At 43.7% G+C, this 19,149-nt stretch overlaps 1 protein-coding gene across 1 annotated transcript in view; it reads right to left on the bottom strand.

The window, feature by feature from the left end:
* SLIT3 (slit guidance ligand 3) overlaps window positions 1-4,348 on the bottom strand; it is a 611,310-nt gene extending 606,962 nt beyond the window's left edge. The window contains exon 1 of the mRNA XM_004271979.2: window positions 3,716-4,348. Within this exon, the coding sequence (XP_004272027.2) occupies window positions 3,716-3,912 (197 nt within the window). The 5' untranslated portion in view covers window positions 3,913-4,348. The remainder of the gene's footprint in view (window positions 1-3,715) is intronic.
* Window positions 4,349-19,149: the final 14,801 nt, after the last annotated feature.

The raw sequence follows: 19,149 nt of genomic DNA, 5'->3' as shown, positions 1-19,149 counted from the left end.
TTTTATTGGACCCAACCACCGGCGAAGCTTGCCGTCATCTGGAGTGATGGAGAAAATTAAGTTACCACATTCTCACGTTTCAGCCTTTAGCCCGTATTCCTTCGCAAACAGGAAATGTTTATTTAAATACAGCAGTCTCCAGCATGTTCCAGAGCCAAGTGAAAAACCAAAGATGTCCACTCTTGCCCCGCTCCACTGTTCAGGCCACCACCTCGCTGCGGGTGAGAAGTAGGCCTCTGCCCGTCTTTAGGCAGGACGAGGCAAAGGGGCCCTGCGTGACAGTTCATTTTCATCTGTCTCCTCTTTTTCCAGGCCGAGATTGTGGTTGGAGAAGAATTACATCTGTGGGCTCCTTTTGTACTCAGAAGGGTAAACGCAACATCTGTTTACTCTGTGCTCCATGGTAAATGTTTTGTTTCAGGCACCACCATTCACTTCCTCTCCCCTTGTCCTCTCTCTTTGCTCCACGGATAATAAATTACACTGAATTCTCCTCTGCGTTTATTTAGCTTTCTTGTGGGTGTCACCTCCCCATTGAGGGGAAAAAAAAAATGTCGGTAGTTTATAAACAACAGAGAGTTTCTCTGTGTGATGTGCTGACATTATGGAGAATATGCTAGAACACAGACCCCTAGCTCTGATACCAGCTTAATTATGAACAATTTAACAGGCCCCATTCCAGGCCTGAAGCAAAGTCCAAATGGTGACCACATTATCCCATTATCCTCATGGACGTTTGCTTTAATGGCGTGCCATGGGTGGACAAGGCCTCACAAGTCAACACTACCAGAGCAACAAACCCTCCCTCCCCACACACACACACCTCTTCATAAAAGCCTCTTCGGGAGACAGAACAGCAGGAACAGAGAAGGGAGAAAATGTTTCCTCTTTGTTATAAAACACAACATAAACATTTGAGATCAGAAAATGGATCTTAGGAAGGTCCCGAGCATCTGACGGCAGCGCTGTCAAAACTTAGCCACATGAAAAAAATGAGCCCTGAGAAGTTTAAGGGCTCACTGAAGGAAAGTTCCTTCTTCCGTCGTTTGCTTACATTCTTTAAGTTGGATCGCTGGTTTTCTTCTGTATATGCCATGATTTTATACACAGTTACTGGAATGCAGTGGACGCTCAAGTCATGTTTGTTGAATGAATGAAGGGAGGAATGAATGAAAAATTCCTCACTAAAGAAAATCCTTAGCATAGCTCAGAAATGCCACCGCCCCACAAGAGTTTGCAAAATTGTAATGTTACAGGTGAGTTGACTGAGACAGGGTGTGGGGTGATGAAGGAGTATTGGGACTCTTGGGAGGCCGCACCTAATCCCTGCAGTAACTCTGACCCAGCCTGCTTGTAAAGGCTGCCCCCTCTCCTGGGGAGGGAAGAGACTAGAATGAGAAGCCAGCCGCATCATCCCAACGCACCCCAACCAAAAAGACATCAGTGACCAGAACAAAGGCAGAGGAGACTCAGATATTCCAAAGCACCTCCTACTTCGCCAATGCCTGCGGGTGGCCATGGCAGCAGGGGGCCCATGGGAACGCCCAGGACTCTACCCGGTCTCTTCAATTATAGAGCAGATGGGCAGCCCCCAGCTGCCTGGGTCTCCTGGGAGAGGTAGCACGGTGGCATGCTGGCTGCAATGCTGTGCCTGCAGCTTTTGAAGACCTCCTACATGCTAGAAGGAGAGGGGCCCACTCTCCTTGGTGTCTCAAACATGCAACACGATTCTGAATATCAAAGAGAAGTAGACTCAAGACCCCAAAAGGAGAGCTAATGTCAAGGAAAGTCAAATGTTTGCAGGGTGTATCTGAAGCAGCAGCAACTGCTGCCTATTTTAAGACCCCAGCCCACAGAGAACCCTCCCAGGACCGTCTACTTATAGATCTTGGCCCAAGCTGAACCTTGTTCCAAGGATGTCCAGCAGCGTGGTAGGGGGTATGGACTTAGGAGCCAGACGTGCTCGAGTTCAGACACTTAACTAGCTACTACATGACCTTGAACAAATGACAAAAAGGCTTAACTGTAAAGTGGAATAATAAGCATTACCTTTGTAACTAATGATCATTGTAGAGATTCAGTAAGATAACACATGTAAACAAACTGAGGCACAGAAAGCATTCATTAAACATTAGCTACAGTTATTATTTCACTAACTCATGTGGCTGGCCCTGGTGTTGAGGAGGGAGAGGAATTTAGCTTATAAGTTACAGGTTTCCCAAAATACCACTAAAACAAGATTTTTGCTGGCATGGTAGACTATAATGTCTGAGTGAAGCTGTAGAAACCTGGATTCTGCCCTTTTATTGCCATCCCCTTGCTGTGTGACCTTAGGCAAGTCATTTCACATCTCCGAGCCTCGTTTTCTACACATATTCATGAAGGTTCAGCTCTAACCCTCAAGGATTGTTTGGTTCAACCCCACAGAATAATCACTGCACTTGAAAAAAATGTCTTGAGCCAAAGGAAAGCTCCAGGAAAAAGGCAGTTCTACTGAGTCTCCGCTCAGGGACACATAAAAAGTAAGCGGAAGAGAAGCGGAGTGACAGGAGGTGATTAACAGGAATAACACACTCTAGGACAATACATCTTAGTCTCTGGCCCACTCTCCTCCAGACGAAAGTCAAGAAGGCAGAATCTTGACAACCCATGCACCTACTCTAAGACATGTGCAGAAGGGGGCAGCGGGAGAGCAAGGCATGCAGAAATCTACCAGCTAGAGCAAACCCTCACCCACTTCTGGGCTGTGTTCCCAGTCCAGTTCCAACCCCCTCTACCATTTCTCCCTCCTTCCCCACTCCCCAACTGCAGGCTAGGAAGAGCCCACCCCAGAGTCCAAGTTTTGAAATTGGTCCGAGGATCAAAATGATAAACGTTTCCAAAACGTTGACATATGAAAAGTAAATATTTGGTTGCACAATTGGGGTTAAAACGAGGGTCAATCCACCCCACTCTCCAAGCGCCTCTCCTCTTGCTGCCAAGCCCAGGATCCGAGGCTGAGTGCGGTTTGTAAGATTATAGCGCTGGGTCTCATTTAAAGGGCTGTCAGCATTTCCATTCTCCGGCCCGTTTGGGGAGGCATTTATAACCGAGCCATAAAAAATTCACCGGGGCTGCAACTTGGCATCTCCGAGGCCGCGCTCCAGGCAGGGCGGGTTTTGCAAGCACCCACTCTGAATTGGTTCGGTTCCTCAGAAGTTAGACCTTCAGACACACTCTCAACTTTCCTCGCAAGGGCAGCCAGAGAGCGGCTGGCCCATTCTGATCTCCAAGCCGGTCACAGTTTCTCAGGCTCTCTCTCCTGTCTCCGTGCCCTGACGCCCCATCACCCTTCAGCTTTCTCCTTCGCCCCCTCTTTAATGAGCGCGGACCCCTTACGCTCACCGGACGACCTCCCTGTCTGCAGTGTCATCTCTCCTCGCCTCCTGCCAGCATTCTCCTTGGAAGCTGTCAGCTGGCCCTGCGTCTGGCACTCTCACCCCTGGAGAGACACTGCTCTTTGCTCATCACTGGGGTCCTCGAGACCTCTCTCCCCAGACCTGCCCAAAGCCACAGACCCCCAACTCAGAGAGTGAAGGACCCGATGCAGAAGAGGGTGAAGGCAGAGAATGCAACTAGCGCGGCCAAGGAGAAGGAAGGATCTGGCGCCTGGGGGCCCCTCTGTGGGACCCAGGTGGGTGGCCCGGGTAAGGCAGGGCGGGGCGGGGGTACTCACAGGCGCTCGGCGTTGCGGGGGATGCCCCGGGGAACCGCCCGGAGGCCCAGCCCGTGGCAGTCCACGCTGGCGGCGGAGCAGGTACACTTGGTGGGGCAGGCGGCAGCGGGGGGGCCGCTCAGAACACTCGCCAGCGCGAAGGCCAGCACCAGGCGGGCGCGCACCGCGGCGCCTTCCTCCGTCCGCCCGGGGGCCATAGTGTGCAGGGGTCCGCCGCGCCCGGAGGAGGTTGCCTCGGCGGGGCAAGACGCGTGGAGCCCACGGAGGTGCGCTGGGAGCACGGGCGGCCTGGGGAGCGAGCGGCTGAGTTGGCGCGGAGGAGGAGCGAGCTCGGCGCTCAGGCGCACGGGGCGCGGGCGGAGCGGGGCGCGCCGGGCGGCGGCGGCGGCAGCAGCAGCTCCATCGGCGGGGCCGGCGCTGCCCCGCTGCGCATTGCTCGGAGTGCCCAGGTGCCGAGCGCCCCCTGGCCCCGCTGGCCCGCGGCCCGGGGCGCGGGCCGGGTTGGGGACCTGCGGCGAGCGCAGTGAGGCACGGGCGCCCCGGGAGGTTCGGCTTGGGGCTGGGCTCGGGAGCGCGGCGGCGGTGGCGGCGGCTGAGGCACGGGGCGACCGGGTGAGCTGGCCGGCGCTCGCTCTCTCCATTCACTGAGCCGGGCAGACACCGGAGACGTGGGGCCCACCCCTCCCGCCCCCCAAAAACGCCAGCTCCGCCTCCCATTGGCTGCGCCGCGCGTCATGTCGACTAAGTTGGGAACTTTGCTGGAGCAACCGAGAGCTCGAAGGGAGGAGGCAACGGAGGAGGGAGCTCGGCCAGCAGGGCCCCAGAATTGAGGCTTACTCACTCTGAGGAGCCAAGGACTGATCAGTCTGGTGTCCCTGAGCTGCGCATGCTACTCAATATTCTTTCCTTCTGTCCCAACACCGTCCCGCAAGGGGGCATTTGAGTACCCCGACCTTATAGATAAAAACTCAAAGTTCGGAGAAGTGAAGTGACTTGCCTGGTCACAGCCACGAGGGACCCCAAGCCGCGGCCCTCTCATTCACCCATGTTTCACTTCACAGCCCATCGAAGCCCATCAAGCTACCTCATCTACAAAGATCCTACCTCATCTTGGCCAAGATCCACTTCTTCCCGAAGGACCTACTCTATTGACATTACTGCACTCCGCGGTCACAAATGTCACAGAAAGTGGTCATCTGAGTGGTTCAGGTCGCTGCTGGTAAACCCTACCCGTAGGTCTGTCCTTCTTTGCCCAACCCCAATGCCTGCTGTGCTGTAAAAGTAGGGATGGCAGGGCCTTGGACCCCTGGATTGACAATGCTGTGTTCCTAGTCCGTGAGCTTCTGCCTCCTGACCAGGTGACTCTGGGTCAATCGTGTCACCACTGGGCTTTGATTTCCTCAAAACAAGGAGGCCACAGCCCTGTCTGGGCCCACCTCACTGGGCTGTTCAGAGCATCAAAGAAGAGAAAGTGTTTTTTTCAAAAGAGTCATTTGCATGCAAGGCATCCCTTCTGCCCCCCCCCCCCCCACCACCATGCCTTCCTCTTCCAGTGGCCGCTCAAAATTGGCCAGGTCTGAGCTTTTCCAGATGCTGTGGGGAGGGGCGTGTGTTAGAGGCTCCATAAATACTTGTAGGAATGATTCTGTTTGTTTGTTTGGAGGGAGAGGGCAGGAACTGGAGGAAGTATTGCCCAGACTTCCTTGAGGTCTGCTCACACTGGAAAAATCTGAATGAGCCCTGTACACACACACACACACCATCACATATACCCACTTGTACACAAACATGCTTACACACTCACTCTTAGACACATTCACACTCGATCACATATAACACATGTGCACATGCACGCTCACACACACACTCACATACCCCGTGTCGTTGACAACAACTCCGCTCCTGAGAGTTCTTCCCTTTTCTTTCACATAAATGCTATTCTGATTCCTTCTACTTCATTTTCCTTCAAAGGAACTTTGAACTGCTTGGACCACATTCTGTGAATATATAGTAGAGGTGCAGATTTTATTTTATTGTACTTAGCAGATTTTCAAAGTTTCAGCTGCAGGCTCCCAACTGTACGTACACACACGCACACGCACACACTTCAGCCCCTCCATTATTCATAAACACATTAGGTGCAATTTACTGCTGTTATTCTTGGGAGCAGCTTTCAGTACAGATGCTGTTGTCATCGCCCTCTGGTGGTCATAGAGGGTCTAGGGGTGACTTCAGCATTTAAGAACTCTAAACATCCTTGCCTCTGAAGCTTTCCTCCAAACCTTGAACCAATTTAGTACCAGGACTGAGGCAGATGAGAGAACTGGGCAAAGGCCCAAGGGCACACAAGCGTCTCAGACTGTCTGGGGCAGAAAAGCGTAGGGTTTTCTTTGTTTTCCCAAATGCACACTAGAGCATGTTTTGCAATCCCTTCAGGCTGGGCCTGGGTCTGGGCTGTAAGCACAGTGTATGTGTGTGTATGTGTGTGTGTGTTGGGGTGATGTGGGTTATTTTCCATTTAAGCTGCTGGGAGGGGGATTCATGAACCTGACTAGATCTTTAAGTGACTTCACAGGCATTCAAGTTTGCTTTTCCCTGGGAGAGCCACCTTAGAACAGAACCCAGAGTCAGTTAACCCAAGGAAGGAGCAAATGGAAGAAACAGGAGGTGCACAGGACACTGGAAGCCCAGAATCATGGAGTATTTGGGCTGGAACAACCTTAGACATCACCTAATCCAGCATCTCTACAAGTGTCTTCTGATGATGACTAGTTCCACATGTTTCTTCATGGGGGGGAAGAGCTTCCTTGTGCAAAAATAGAGTCAGAAATGCTGTTCGCGTTCACCTCTCCTGGTGACTGCATCACAGATAAGTGTATTTAAGAGTCCTAAAATAAAGAAAGTGGCTTAAAGTTTGTTTAATTCAGTTTCCCAGTATCGCGGGCCCTTTTACGTGTAAACTTAATACTCTTTTGGAATTTTTGGAGAACCCCCAATAAAATTCAACGCTTGTATTTAATAACATGGAAACCAAGTCTCGGAGAGGGGAGGGCACTGGTGCAAAGTCACCCAGCTGACCAATGAGAGAGCCAGAGCCAGAACCCAGGGCTCCCCATGCCTAGAATGGAGCTCCATCCACTGCCCGCCCTTCACTGATTCCAAGGAATCTGCAGAATGTGTCAGCCTCCCCATGGAAGAATTACTCTCCCTAGAGAAGTCTAAGTCCTTATGAGGTCAGGCTATTGGGTAGGACTTTTTATGTCTAAGTTCCAGAGATGGCTTTTATACTCTGTGGTATGAGTTTCAGAGTTCTACACAAGTCTCCTGGGATTTTTGGATTTTTTTCCAAATTAAAGAAAAATGTTCCCTTTACTTTTCCATAGACGTCTCAGAAGCAAACTACCCACCCATTCCCCCAGGAAAAGCCACCTCAGACTTTACCTGTTTTTTGTCTCTCGGTGTAAGGCACCACCATTCACATGGCCGCTGTAATCGCTTGAGGTTTTCTGGTTGCAGCAATAACTAACTAATTGAAGTAAAAAAAATATATATGACTTTTTAAGCAGGCTTTTGGGTGGCATAAAAATTTAAGGGAAAAAATGAAGAGGGAGGTTTCAAGAAAGACAAGAACCAAGGCAGGAACCAGGTGCCAAGCCTAAGACTTCCAGGTACCTAGGAGGAAAAGACTGCTTGGCCTGCTTACATCACGTGATCACCCTCTTGGCCAGAAAAGACAAGAACCCATGGGTGATGGTTCTTTGCAAACTACACTCAGCAGGGCAGGCAGGAGTGGTGCTCTCAGAGGAAAATCGGGGAGCTATTAGCTAAGAAAAGTAAGGGGAGGCAAAACAGCACCGAAGCATCTTCCCTCTGCCTCATACCACAGCCATTCAGTTCCTGAGTCCTGTTAATTCTTCCCCATGATTATCTTCTGAATATGTCCCCTCTTCATCTTTGGTCCTCCTGCCACTGTTCAGATCCTGTTTTCATACCTGGCCGTTGTTCACATTGGTCCCCACATTAATTCTCTAACTTTGTTTTGCTCTAACAATCCATCTTTTGCTCTGACGATCAAGGGGCCTTTCTAAAATGCAGATCTGACAGTGCAATCTTGAACCTTGAAATAGATTTCTGTCATTGCCACCTCATCTCCCACCACTCTCCCCACACCCACTCAACATCCCTCCTGTAACATCCTTTCCTGTTCTTTCCTATCTGGCTCCCCCAGAGTCAGTTTAGCTGTCAATTTCTCTAGGAAACCTTGCTGGGCCACACTATTAGATTCTCTAGGGCAGTCACCATATATAATCCATTTGTTACAACATTTTATTATAAAATTTTTCAAACATTCAGAGACATCTAATCCATTTTTGCATGCTTGATGCCTAGAGGTACAAATAAATCTTTGACATTTGACGAATGAATAAATGAACAAATCCATGAATGAATGATCTTCCCAATCAGCTAGCATATGTGATAGTCTTTTGTTGTAGTTTTACTTACTTTGATCAACATTGCTTGATCTTTGGGGGAGAAAGAGGTTACATTCTTTCAGAATTTCTGGGAGGGTTTTTTGCTAACTATATACACTCTCTCTTTATGATATCTTTTCTCCTACCCTACTGAAACTTAGCATTTATGCTGGTCATTCTCTAATGGATTGCCCAGATCACTCTCTGCCCACTGTCACCCGGTTCTATTCCCAAGGAGGCTGACCTTAATGGACTGTATCACCTGCACTTCCTTGGGTCTGGTCATGTGGGGAACTAGCAGGATATCTGAGAGCTGGAGGAGGGAGGCCAGGGCTTCCTCCACAAGGGCTTCAGTCTGGCAGTGGCTGCCTTCCTTGACTGAAGGTCATAATTCATGTCCTCTAGACCTCCTAGTCCCATCCCCTTGCCTCTTTGGGGGTAGGAGTAAGAACAGCTTCCTGTTATGGTAAACCTGGCAGTCCCCATCCCTTGTTGATTCCTTAACCTTTGCCTCATCTTTCTAAATAGTCCCCTTATTAAACTTTCTGCAGTTACTCCTTCGAGTTGTGTCATCCATTTCCAACCAGGGACCCTGAAACTAACACACTACTCACTGAGCCAGTAAAGCAGATCTCTGAGGAGTAGTTGAAAAGGGAGGGGAGGGAGAGACGATGAAAACTCCAATTTGAGATTAAGGCTGTGATCCCTATTAAATGCTCCTGGGAGAGAGAACAATGCATGTATGTGAATTTTAGGTCCTTTCTGGAGAACAGGTTTAAGGGAAAGGTACCATCAATCAGACCATGTTTTTCAATGCAAAGTCTTCTTTCTCTCTCCTCTGAGAAAGAAAGAACAATAAAGGTTTACTGACAGTTAATCTATTGAGCCTCCCCAAGGAGCAGGATCCACTCTGACTAGATAAAGATTTGATGAATGAAGATCTAATTTAAAAATAATCTATTTTGGGGGCTTCCCTGGTGGCGCAGTGGTTGAGAGTCCGCCTGCCGATGCAGGGGACACGGGTTCGTGTCCCGGTCCGGGAAGATCCCACATGCCGCGGAGCAGCTAGGCCCGTGAGCCATGGCCGCTGAGCCTGCACGTCCGGAGCCGTTGCTCCGCAACGGGAGAGGCCACGGCAGTGAGAGGCCCGCATACCGCAAAAAAAAAAAATCTATCTTGGAGAAGATGAAGAAACAGAATCTTCCAAAATCCAGGTACACCTGTAGTGGACAACTGTCACTCTTTACTCCAACCATTGTGATTGTGGTTCAGAACTTTCTTGTTCTCATATAATCTTATTCCCCTCAAGACTGATTTTTTTAGGGGTTCAGCACACGACTTAAATGAGCAAATCAGAGTCTTCCCTAGGATTTTTCTAACTGGAACTGGAGAAAGAGATCCAGTCCCTCTGTGATTATAAAGCTGGAACATGTGAGGAACATGAGTGAGTGGTCATATTTTCAGCTGTGTGGCTCCAGCCGCTACAATGGAATAGATTTGAACCATTTTCCCGAAGTGTAAGAGTGGCATCTAGCTTAACTGAAGCAATCAAACAACCACTTATTGGGACTTTCATATATGCCCAGGAGAAAACACAGCCCACAGCTGCCAACAATCCAATTAGGAAGACAAAATTAGGATACATGAAAGAAGAGAAAAGACATGGCATATAATTAAATGCTAATTGACGTGGGTCATATAGTAATTGCTATGAAAATTCTACAGTGAAAGAAATCACTTCAAGCTGAATTAGAAGGGCTGAGGAATACCACTTGGCTTTTGAAGGATGCATAGATTTGATGAAATCAATGGGAGGGAAAAGGGTCTTTGCATTGAGGGAAGCAAAGGCAAGGAGGCAGGAATAGAATGAATGGTGTATGGGTTTAGGGAGAGGGCTTTGCGAATGTGGTATATGAGAGTTTGGGGGCAGATTTCTACTGATCTGAGAGCGAATTTGAGAGAAAGAGCTTTGATGCCTGATTTGCCCTTGGAGGTGGCTTGGTCACCTTGCCATGGAAGTTGGAGGGCTCTGTGTAGAGACAATGACTCTGACCTTGAGAGATGATACAGTTTGAAATCCCCAGAAGGGAACCATGAATGTACCACCAGATCAACTTTGCCCTGGTCTGAGAGGAGGCCAGATGATCTGGGGCGCTTTTGTTTCCCTAAACTGGTCCATCTAGATGGTGACGTAGCCAGATGTGGGGTCAGCCAGAGTGATGACCTGAGAAGCCTGGCAGACAGGTGAATGCAATCACGTGCCTCTCCAAACTACACAATGAAGATTTGTCTCATATTTGAGCAAAACAAGAACTGTCACTGGGGAAATGGCTCTCTAATTTGAGGAGTATTAATCACCTAATTAACCAGAACACCTGCTTATAAAACTTCTCCCACCCAGGGAACAAAATTAAGCAAAGCACGAGGATGTGCCACACAGACTTGGTGGTGGTATCTGCATCTTTGGCTGGCCTTCTCGGGCACTGGGGCTCACAAAACTCTCCAGCCAGCTGTTGGTTTTGACAGAAACTTTTAGAATATCAGCCTCGTTTAGCAAGCAGTAATTAGTGCAAACTCAGAGAAACCCCTCTCGCAATTTCCCTGGAATTACGGGTGTCCCTGATGTGCTGGGTACTATTCTGAGTATTTTGCATACATTAACTCTATAATCCTCATGGTAACCAGTTGAAGTCCCCTGTTGTAGTAGAGGCTGGCTCCATGCTCACAGATCCAGTTTCTTTTCCTGGGCACACAGGAAAACTTCATTTCCCAGCTTCCTTTGCAGTTACATGGGGGCCATGTGCCTCATTCTGACCAACAGAGTGTGTGCAGAAGTGACGCATACCACTGCCAGACTTGGTCTTTGAAATCTCTTACATAACCAGGCAAGACTTCCCTCTTTGAATGTTGGCTGGATAGAGGGGATCCAGTGAAGGATCCCGAAGTGTCATTGAGAGAGTAGTAGAGCCACAAAAAGACACTGGAATGCCTGAATTATCACCTAGAAGGCAGTGGTCAAACAGTCTAGTCTGTAACATGAGAAAAACCTAAGTCCCCCCTGAGATTTTGGGGTTGTTTATTATATCCATTAGCATTAATTACCCAGGCTGATACATCAGTGCAATCTTGGCAATTATGTTTGTGCAATCACACAGGACCAATCTTAGGGAAAGCTACTACCTGTGTGTTATGATTTCAGAGACAACAGGGAATTCCTCCCATCCTAAAATAATACTTTCTCCTATTGGTTCATTGATGAAATGCTTTTTAATAGTAACCTTCATTATCTGCTCTTTATTTCTTATTCACTTAACATATCTTTACGGAGTTCTTTCTAGGTACAGGTAATATTATACATGTTAGAGTGAAGACAAAGTAAACATGATCGCCACTCTCATAAAGTCTTGTATGGGCAACAGATGCAAAACAATCCATTAAACAAGGAAATAGATAATTACAAATTACAAGGTGTTGGGAAGGGAATTAATAGGGTGATATGATAAAGACCAATTGAGGCTAACACAGTTTCCAAAAAGTGGTTAGGGAAGGAGACTCAAAAGAAAAGAAGAATCAAGCTATGATATAATAAAGTATGGAGTGGGGTAGATCATATTCCAAGAGACAAAACAGCACGTGTAAAGGCCCTACAATATGGCTTGACCAGTTAAAGGAACGTAAAGAAGGGCACTATGGCTAGATCTTAGAGCATGAGGGAGACCTGTTCTGGGAAGGTCAGAATTATTTCTCCCTCACCATTGCATTGACCCCCGTCTGTAGTACAGCAATGAGTGGTATTACCCCTATCATTTGTAAATGATATGAAGAGAAGCCGAAACTTTTGGCTTGACATAGAATCTATTGCAGTTCCAGAGGTATTTGTATATAGGGGGCTGATAAAAGGCAAACTAGTTAAGGGAATTGTATTAAAGCTATCTTGTATAGGCAGCATGATATTTTCCTACAGCTTTCAAGTTTTTCGATGCAGCTGGTAGGTGGGAGGAGACTTGATAAGAACCATCAGAGTAGGAGATTAAAGCCCTTCTAACCTACCCTTGGTACCACCACCTCACAGAGTGAATATTCAGTCCCGGGGAGGGCATGTAAAATATTTTATTGTACAAATTTCTATTTTCCCAAGTTTAGCTAATGGCATCACCATCTCCTCAGATGGCCAGGCCAAAAAGCTAAATGCCATCTGTAACTCCTCCCTTTTCTACCTCTTAACCCACTCCATCCATCAGCTCACCAAGACCTCTTGATTTCTCAACTTAAAACCTTGTGAGATCCTACCCACCAATGCTCCATCTCCTTGGCTTTGTTCAGCCTCGATAGCTTCTTACCCAGGCCCTTTAATCGGCTTTCCTGTTCAACTCCTCCAGCCACATTCCAGAGCTTAGAAGCATTTCCCTTATTTACAGAATAAAGTCTAAAATGTATACATGGTAAAGAAGGGTCTTTATCAGCTAACGTTTTGCTTCATTTCTTCATGAAACTCTTGCTTCATTTCTTCACAAATCCCCATTTCCACCTTAGGCTGAGCCATGGAGAATTAATGTTTCCTGAATGTGTTGAGGTGTTTGCCATCTGTCACAGTATCCCATGCTCTTCCCTCTTTCTGCAATGCCCTTGCCCACCTCCTCCCTCTGGGGAAATTTTCCTAGTCCTTCACCATGCAGCTCAAGTATCACCACCTCTGTGAAACATTTCATACTTCCTTTTTAAACACCTCACTATATTAGAGATTTCTTCATTTGACCTGTGGCTGTAGAAATCTATTATTGCACACCTTACACCAATGTAAGTATCTCTTTATACTTCTCCATTCTTCCCCAACTAGATTGTGAGTCCCTTGAGAGATGGCATGTGATTGTCTAAACTCCTTGAGAGAGCTTTCTATCTTCATTGTGTCAGAATCCTCTTTTGCCATTCTTTCTTCAATCCACCCCTTTCAGAATTTCTTCCCAACGTTCTACTGAAACTGACCTCCCCATTCTTCTGGTTACTTAAGCCAAAATTCATCCTTCACTTCTGTCTTCCTTTTATATTCAACATCCAAACAATCAGCAAATCCTGTTTATTTTTCCTTCAAGTCCAGACAGCCTAAAGATAATTTCCAGGCTGAAGCACAGCATTCTAAGTTGAAGAGACAGAGATTGGAGAGGCCAATGAGTCTAGAGTTGTGAGACTGCATACCTGAGAAGTGGGAGCCGAACAAAAGAGAGTTCCAGATTCTAAAACCTACAGAGAGGTTCCTCTGAGTCTCTGACTGAGTGTTTGTGAAAGAAAACTACATGAGGCTGGGGAAAGAACCACCAGAGAGCAGTAGAATGACCCTAATTTCCAGAGTTCACACAGGACTGGAAATTAAGGGTTTCCACCAGCCACAGTGAAAGTCCCTCATAGTACATAGGCCATTGGGAAGAAACCTCAGAAGAGTATTGCCTTTGTAGTAGAGCCAAAGACACTACAAAGTGGGTGTACCTAAGAAAAGCTTAAAAACAAATCTCAGAAGGATTCAACTGATGCCATATAACTTAATTGTGAGATAGAACAAAGTTCCATACTCTTAAAGAAACATATACAACATGAGCACCCAACAATGTAAATTTCATAAAGACCGCCATCAAATAAAAAGTCACCAGGAACACAAAGAAGCCTGAAAATATGATTTATAAAAGAGAAAAAAATAAAATCAATAGAAACAGACCCGGAAATGGTAGAGATGATATAATTAACAGACAATGATGTTAAAATAGCCCTTATAAACATACTTGGTATATTTAGGAGGTAGGGAAAAATAGAAGATATAGAAAGAATCAAATAGAACTTGTAGAGCTGTAAAATACAATATCTAAAATGAAAATGCACTGGAAGGGATTAACAGCAGGTAAGACCCAGCAAAAGGTCTTGCATCTAGGGTTGTTTTAAGTCTTACAACTTTATAATTAAAAGACAAACAGCCAAATTAAAACTAAGCAAAAGACCTTAAGATACATTTCATCAAAATGTAGAAAGAGATACAAATAACAAGTAGACACATCGAAAGATGCTAAACATCATTAGTCATAAAGAAATGCAAATTAAAATCACAAGCTACCACTATACAGCCACTAGAATGGCCAATATCGAAAGGAGTGAAATTACTAAGCATTGATGAGGATATGGAGGAACTGGGATCCCAATTCATTGATAGTAGGAGTAAAAATGCTACAACTGCTTTGGAAAACAGTTTGGCAGTTTCTTAAACATTAAACATATACTTATCATATGACCGAGTAATTTTACTCCTAAATGCCTACCAAAGAAAAAGGAAAACATGTGTCTACATAAAAACCTGTATAGCAGCATTATTCATAACCACCAAAAATTGAAACCATCTATATGTCTATCAACTGATGATTGGATAAAAAACTAAAAATAATATATCCATACAATGGAATCCTACTCATCAATTAAAATAAATTCAAACAATCTCCTGATATATGCAATGATGTATACAAAACTCAAAAACCTGTTAAGTGTAGGCAGCAAGACACAAAGACAAGACTACATATTGTATGATTCCATTTACATTAAATATAAGGAAAACAAAAACCATAGATACAGAAAGCAGACCAGTGGTTTCCTGAGGCTGGGGGTGGGGTGGGATGGGCAGTGGGAATTGATGGCTAACAGGGAATTTTTGAGGTGATGGAAGTGTTCTAAGGCTGGATTGTGGTAATAGGTACACGACTGTAAATTTATTGAGAAACTCTTCAAACTGGATTTAAAATGGGTGATTTTTATTGTATGTAAATTATGCCTCAATAAAGCAGCTAAAAATGAAAATTGCTTAAAGTAAAATAATAACAATGTACCAAGGGGTTTATAACATATGTAGAAATAAAGTATATGAAAATAATAGCACAAAGGACAGGAGGAAGATAATAAAAGTATACTGTTCAAAGGTTATAGGTAGAGTGGTATCATATTATTTGAAGATAGACTAAGATAAATTAAAAATACATGTTTTAAACCCTAGGGAAACCATCAAGAAGTAAAACAAAAACATAGAGCTAAAAGCCAATAGGGGAAATAAAATGAAATCATAAAAAATAATTCCCACTGCATCTAAAATAAGGTAAGAAAATAGGAAAAAAGCAAAGAAAGAATAGATGGGACAAATAGAGAACAAATAGCAAGTTGGTAGATTTAATCCCATATAGCAGTAATTACATTACATATAAATGGTCTAAACAATCCAATTAAAGCCAGAGATTTGTCAGATTGGATTAAAAAATGTAAGACCCAACTGGATGCTGTCTATAGGAAATCCACTTTAAATACAAAGAGGTTAAAATTAAAAGAATTGAAAAGAATACAACATGAATATACTGGTCAAAGAAAGTTAGAGTGACTATATTAATATTAGATAAAGTAGATTTTAATCTAATCATTATTTCCCTGGATAAAGAGGCAAAGATTTATCTTGAAAAATGGGTCAATTCATCAAAGGACATAACAATCCTAAATGTGGATGCACCTAACAACAGAGTTTCAAAATACATAAAAATGGAAACTAGTTGAACTAAAAGAAGAAATAGACCAATCCATAACTATAGTTGTAAGTATTAACACTCCTATCACAGTTGTGCTAAAACAAGCAGACTCCTATCTAAGAAATTACTTAAGGATACGTGTATTAGAGTCTTGAAAAACACTAGCAACCAAATAAGCTTAATTGACGTTTAGAGAATTCTCCACACAACAATAGCAGAATATTATTTTCAACTTGGAACATTCACCAAGATAAATCACAGTCTGGACCATAAAGCAAGGTTCAATAATTTTAAAAGGATTCAAATGATATAAAAATATTCTTGATCACAATAGAATTAAACTAAATATCAAAGACAGAAGGATATGTGAAAAATCAAAAAATTTGAGAACTAAACATCACTCTTCTAAGTAAATCATGTCAAAGAAGAAATCACAAGAGAAATTAGAAAATATTTTAACTGAATGAAAATGAAAACAAAACATATAAACAGGGCTTCCCTGGTGGCGCAGTGGTTGAGAGTCCGCCTGCCGAGGCAGAGGACACGGGTTTGTGCCCCGGTCCGGGAAGATCCCACATGCCGCAGAGCAGCTGGGCCTGTGAGCCATGGCCGCTGAGCCTGCGCGTCCGGAGCCTGTGCTCCTCCTCTCACAACAGTGAGAGGCCCGCGTACCGCAAAAAAAATAATAATAATAAAAAAAAATAAACATTTATGAAATGAAGCTAAAGCAGTGCTCAGAGGGGATATTTTGGCATTAAACACACATATTAGAAGAGAAGGAGGGTTGAAAACAATAACCTAAGCTTCCACCTTAATAAATTAGATAAAAAAGAGCATTTCAAATCCAAAGTAAACAGAAGGAAGGAAATACTGAAGAATAGAAATCACTAAAACTGAAACAAGAATGCAATAGAGACAAGCAATGAAATCAATATTGCTTCTTTGAAAAGATAAATAAATTTTAAAAAATTCTAGCCAGAATAATAATGAAAGAAAGAGAGAAGACATAAATGATCAATATTCGGAATTAAATAGGGAACACCTTGTTTAATTTACCCCTATAAAGCCAACTATCATGAAAAGTATAATAAAAGAATATTATGGGAAACTTTATGCCAAACTTTTGATAACTTAGATGGAATGGACAAATTCCTTGGAAGACAAAAACTACAAAAGCTCACTCAAGAAGAAATAAATAACCTAACTAAACCTACATCTATTAAAAAATTAAATTCATAGTTTAAAAACTTTCCCACAAAAAGAGTCCAGTTTAGATGATTTCACTGGCAAGTATGACCAATTCTACACAAACTCTTCCAGAAAACAGAAAAGGCGAGAACACTTTCCAACCATTAATGAGATCAGAATTACCCCGGTACCAAAGCCAAAGACATTATAAAAAAAATAAAAATTATATACCAATTTCCCTCATAAAAATTAACTCAAAAAGCTTTAACAAAATATTAGAAAATGAAATTCCATAATAAACAGAAAGGATAATACATCATGACCAAGAGGAGTCTACCCCAAATATGGAAAGTTAGTTCAACACTTGAAGATTAAGCGATGTCATTTACTAAAGTAACAGTAAAAAAGAAAAAGCAAATGATCATCTGACAGATGCAGAAAAAGCATTGGACAAGATTTCACGTCTATTCATGATAAAAATTCTCAAAAAACTAGGGGACAAAGGAAATATCCTCAACCTGATAAAGGACATCTACAAAAATCTTTACAGCTAATATATTTACATATAGAAAGAATGATAAAAGAATAAACGCTTTCTCTTAAAATTATGAACTAGGCAATGATATTTGATCTCACTGCTCATTCCAACACCACACTGGAGGTCCTAGCCAATTAATTATATGAGAAAAAGTAAAAAAGGCATGGAGACTTGAAAGGAAAAAATAAACCTCTATTCATAGACAACATGACTGTCTAGATAGGCAATCCCAAAGAATCTACCAATAAGTATGTTTAATATGGTTGCAGGATATATGGTCAATATATGAAAATCAATTGTTTTCTTAGATACTGGAAAAGAATAACTGGAAATCGAAATAACGAAAACGGTACCATTTACAATATCATTAGAAACATGAAATGCTTAGAGGCAAAAGATGTAAATGCTCACAATGACAAAATGTTGATGAAAGAAACCAAGAGGGCCTTATAAATGGGTAGATATAACTGTGCTCATAGGTTGGAAAATTAACTACTAAGATGTCAATTCACCTCCAATTGATTTATACATTCAGTGCAATCCCAATCAAAATCCCAGCATGATTTTTTGGGGTAGAAATTGACAGGGAAGTTCTAAAATTTATATAGAAAAGCAAAGGAACTAAAATCACCAAAATAGGTAATTTTGAATAAGAATAGCAAAGTTGGAGGATTAGCATTACCCGTTTGAAGACTTACTATAAAGATACAGTAATCAAGACTGTGTGGTATTGACTAAAAGAGAGACATAGATCAAGGGAATAGAATCAAGAGTTCAGAAACAGACCCACATATATACGGTTATTGATTTTCAACCAAAGTGCCAGGGTAAGTCAATGGATAAAAGATAATCTTTTCAGCAATGGGTGCTGGAACAATTGGCCATTTATATGCTAAAATAAGTAAATAATCTTGACCTTTTTTCTGCACCATATACAAAATTAACTTGAAATGGTCTGTATCTAAATGTCAGTGTTACATGTGTAAAAACTTCTAGAAGATGTAGGAGAAAATCTTTTTCATCTTGAGTTAGGCAAAGATTTCTCAGATAAGTCACAGAAAGCACAGACCATAAGAGAACAAATTGATAAGTTGAACTAAATCAAAATTCAAAGCATCTGTTCTTTGAAAGATATTGTTAAGAAAATTAAAGACAAGTGACATATGTCTGATCATGGCTTTGTGTCCAGAATAAAAAAAAAAAACTCTCAAAATTCACTAAGACAAGGAAACTAATAAAAAAAAACAGGTAAAAGCTTGAATAGACACTTTACCAAAGAAGACATACAGATGGCAATAAACACGTGAAAAGAAACTAAACATCATTAGTCATCAGGGAAACTGCAAATTAAAATCATAGTGAGAAACCACTACACACTCATTAGAATGACTAAAATTAAAAAGTGCCATTGAGGGCTTCCCTGGTGGCGCAGTGGTTGAGAGTCCGCCTGCCGATGCAGGGGACACGGGTTCATGCCCCGGTCTGGGGGGATCCCACATGCCGCGGAGCGGCTGGGCCCGTGAGCTATGGCCGCTGAGCCTGCGCATCCGGAGCCTGTGCTCCGCAACGGGAGAGGCCACAACAGTGAGAGGCCCGCGTACCGCAAAAAAAAAAAAAAAAGTGCCATTGAGAATGTGGGGCACCTGGAGGCCTCGTACACATCAGTGATGGGAATGTTAAATGGTCAGGTCTTTGGCA

The sequence above is a fragment of the Orcinus orca genome, chromosome 3 (assembly GCF_937001465.1).
Source record: "Orcinus orca chromosome 3, mOrcOrc1.1, whole genome shotgun sequence".
Taxonomy (NCBI): Eukaryota; Metazoa; Chordata; class Mammalia; order Artiodactyla; family Delphinidae; genus Orcinus; species Orcinus orca.
The sequence above is the reverse complement of the archived record's forward strand: the minus strand, read 5'-3'. Positions and strand labels throughout refer to the sequence as shown.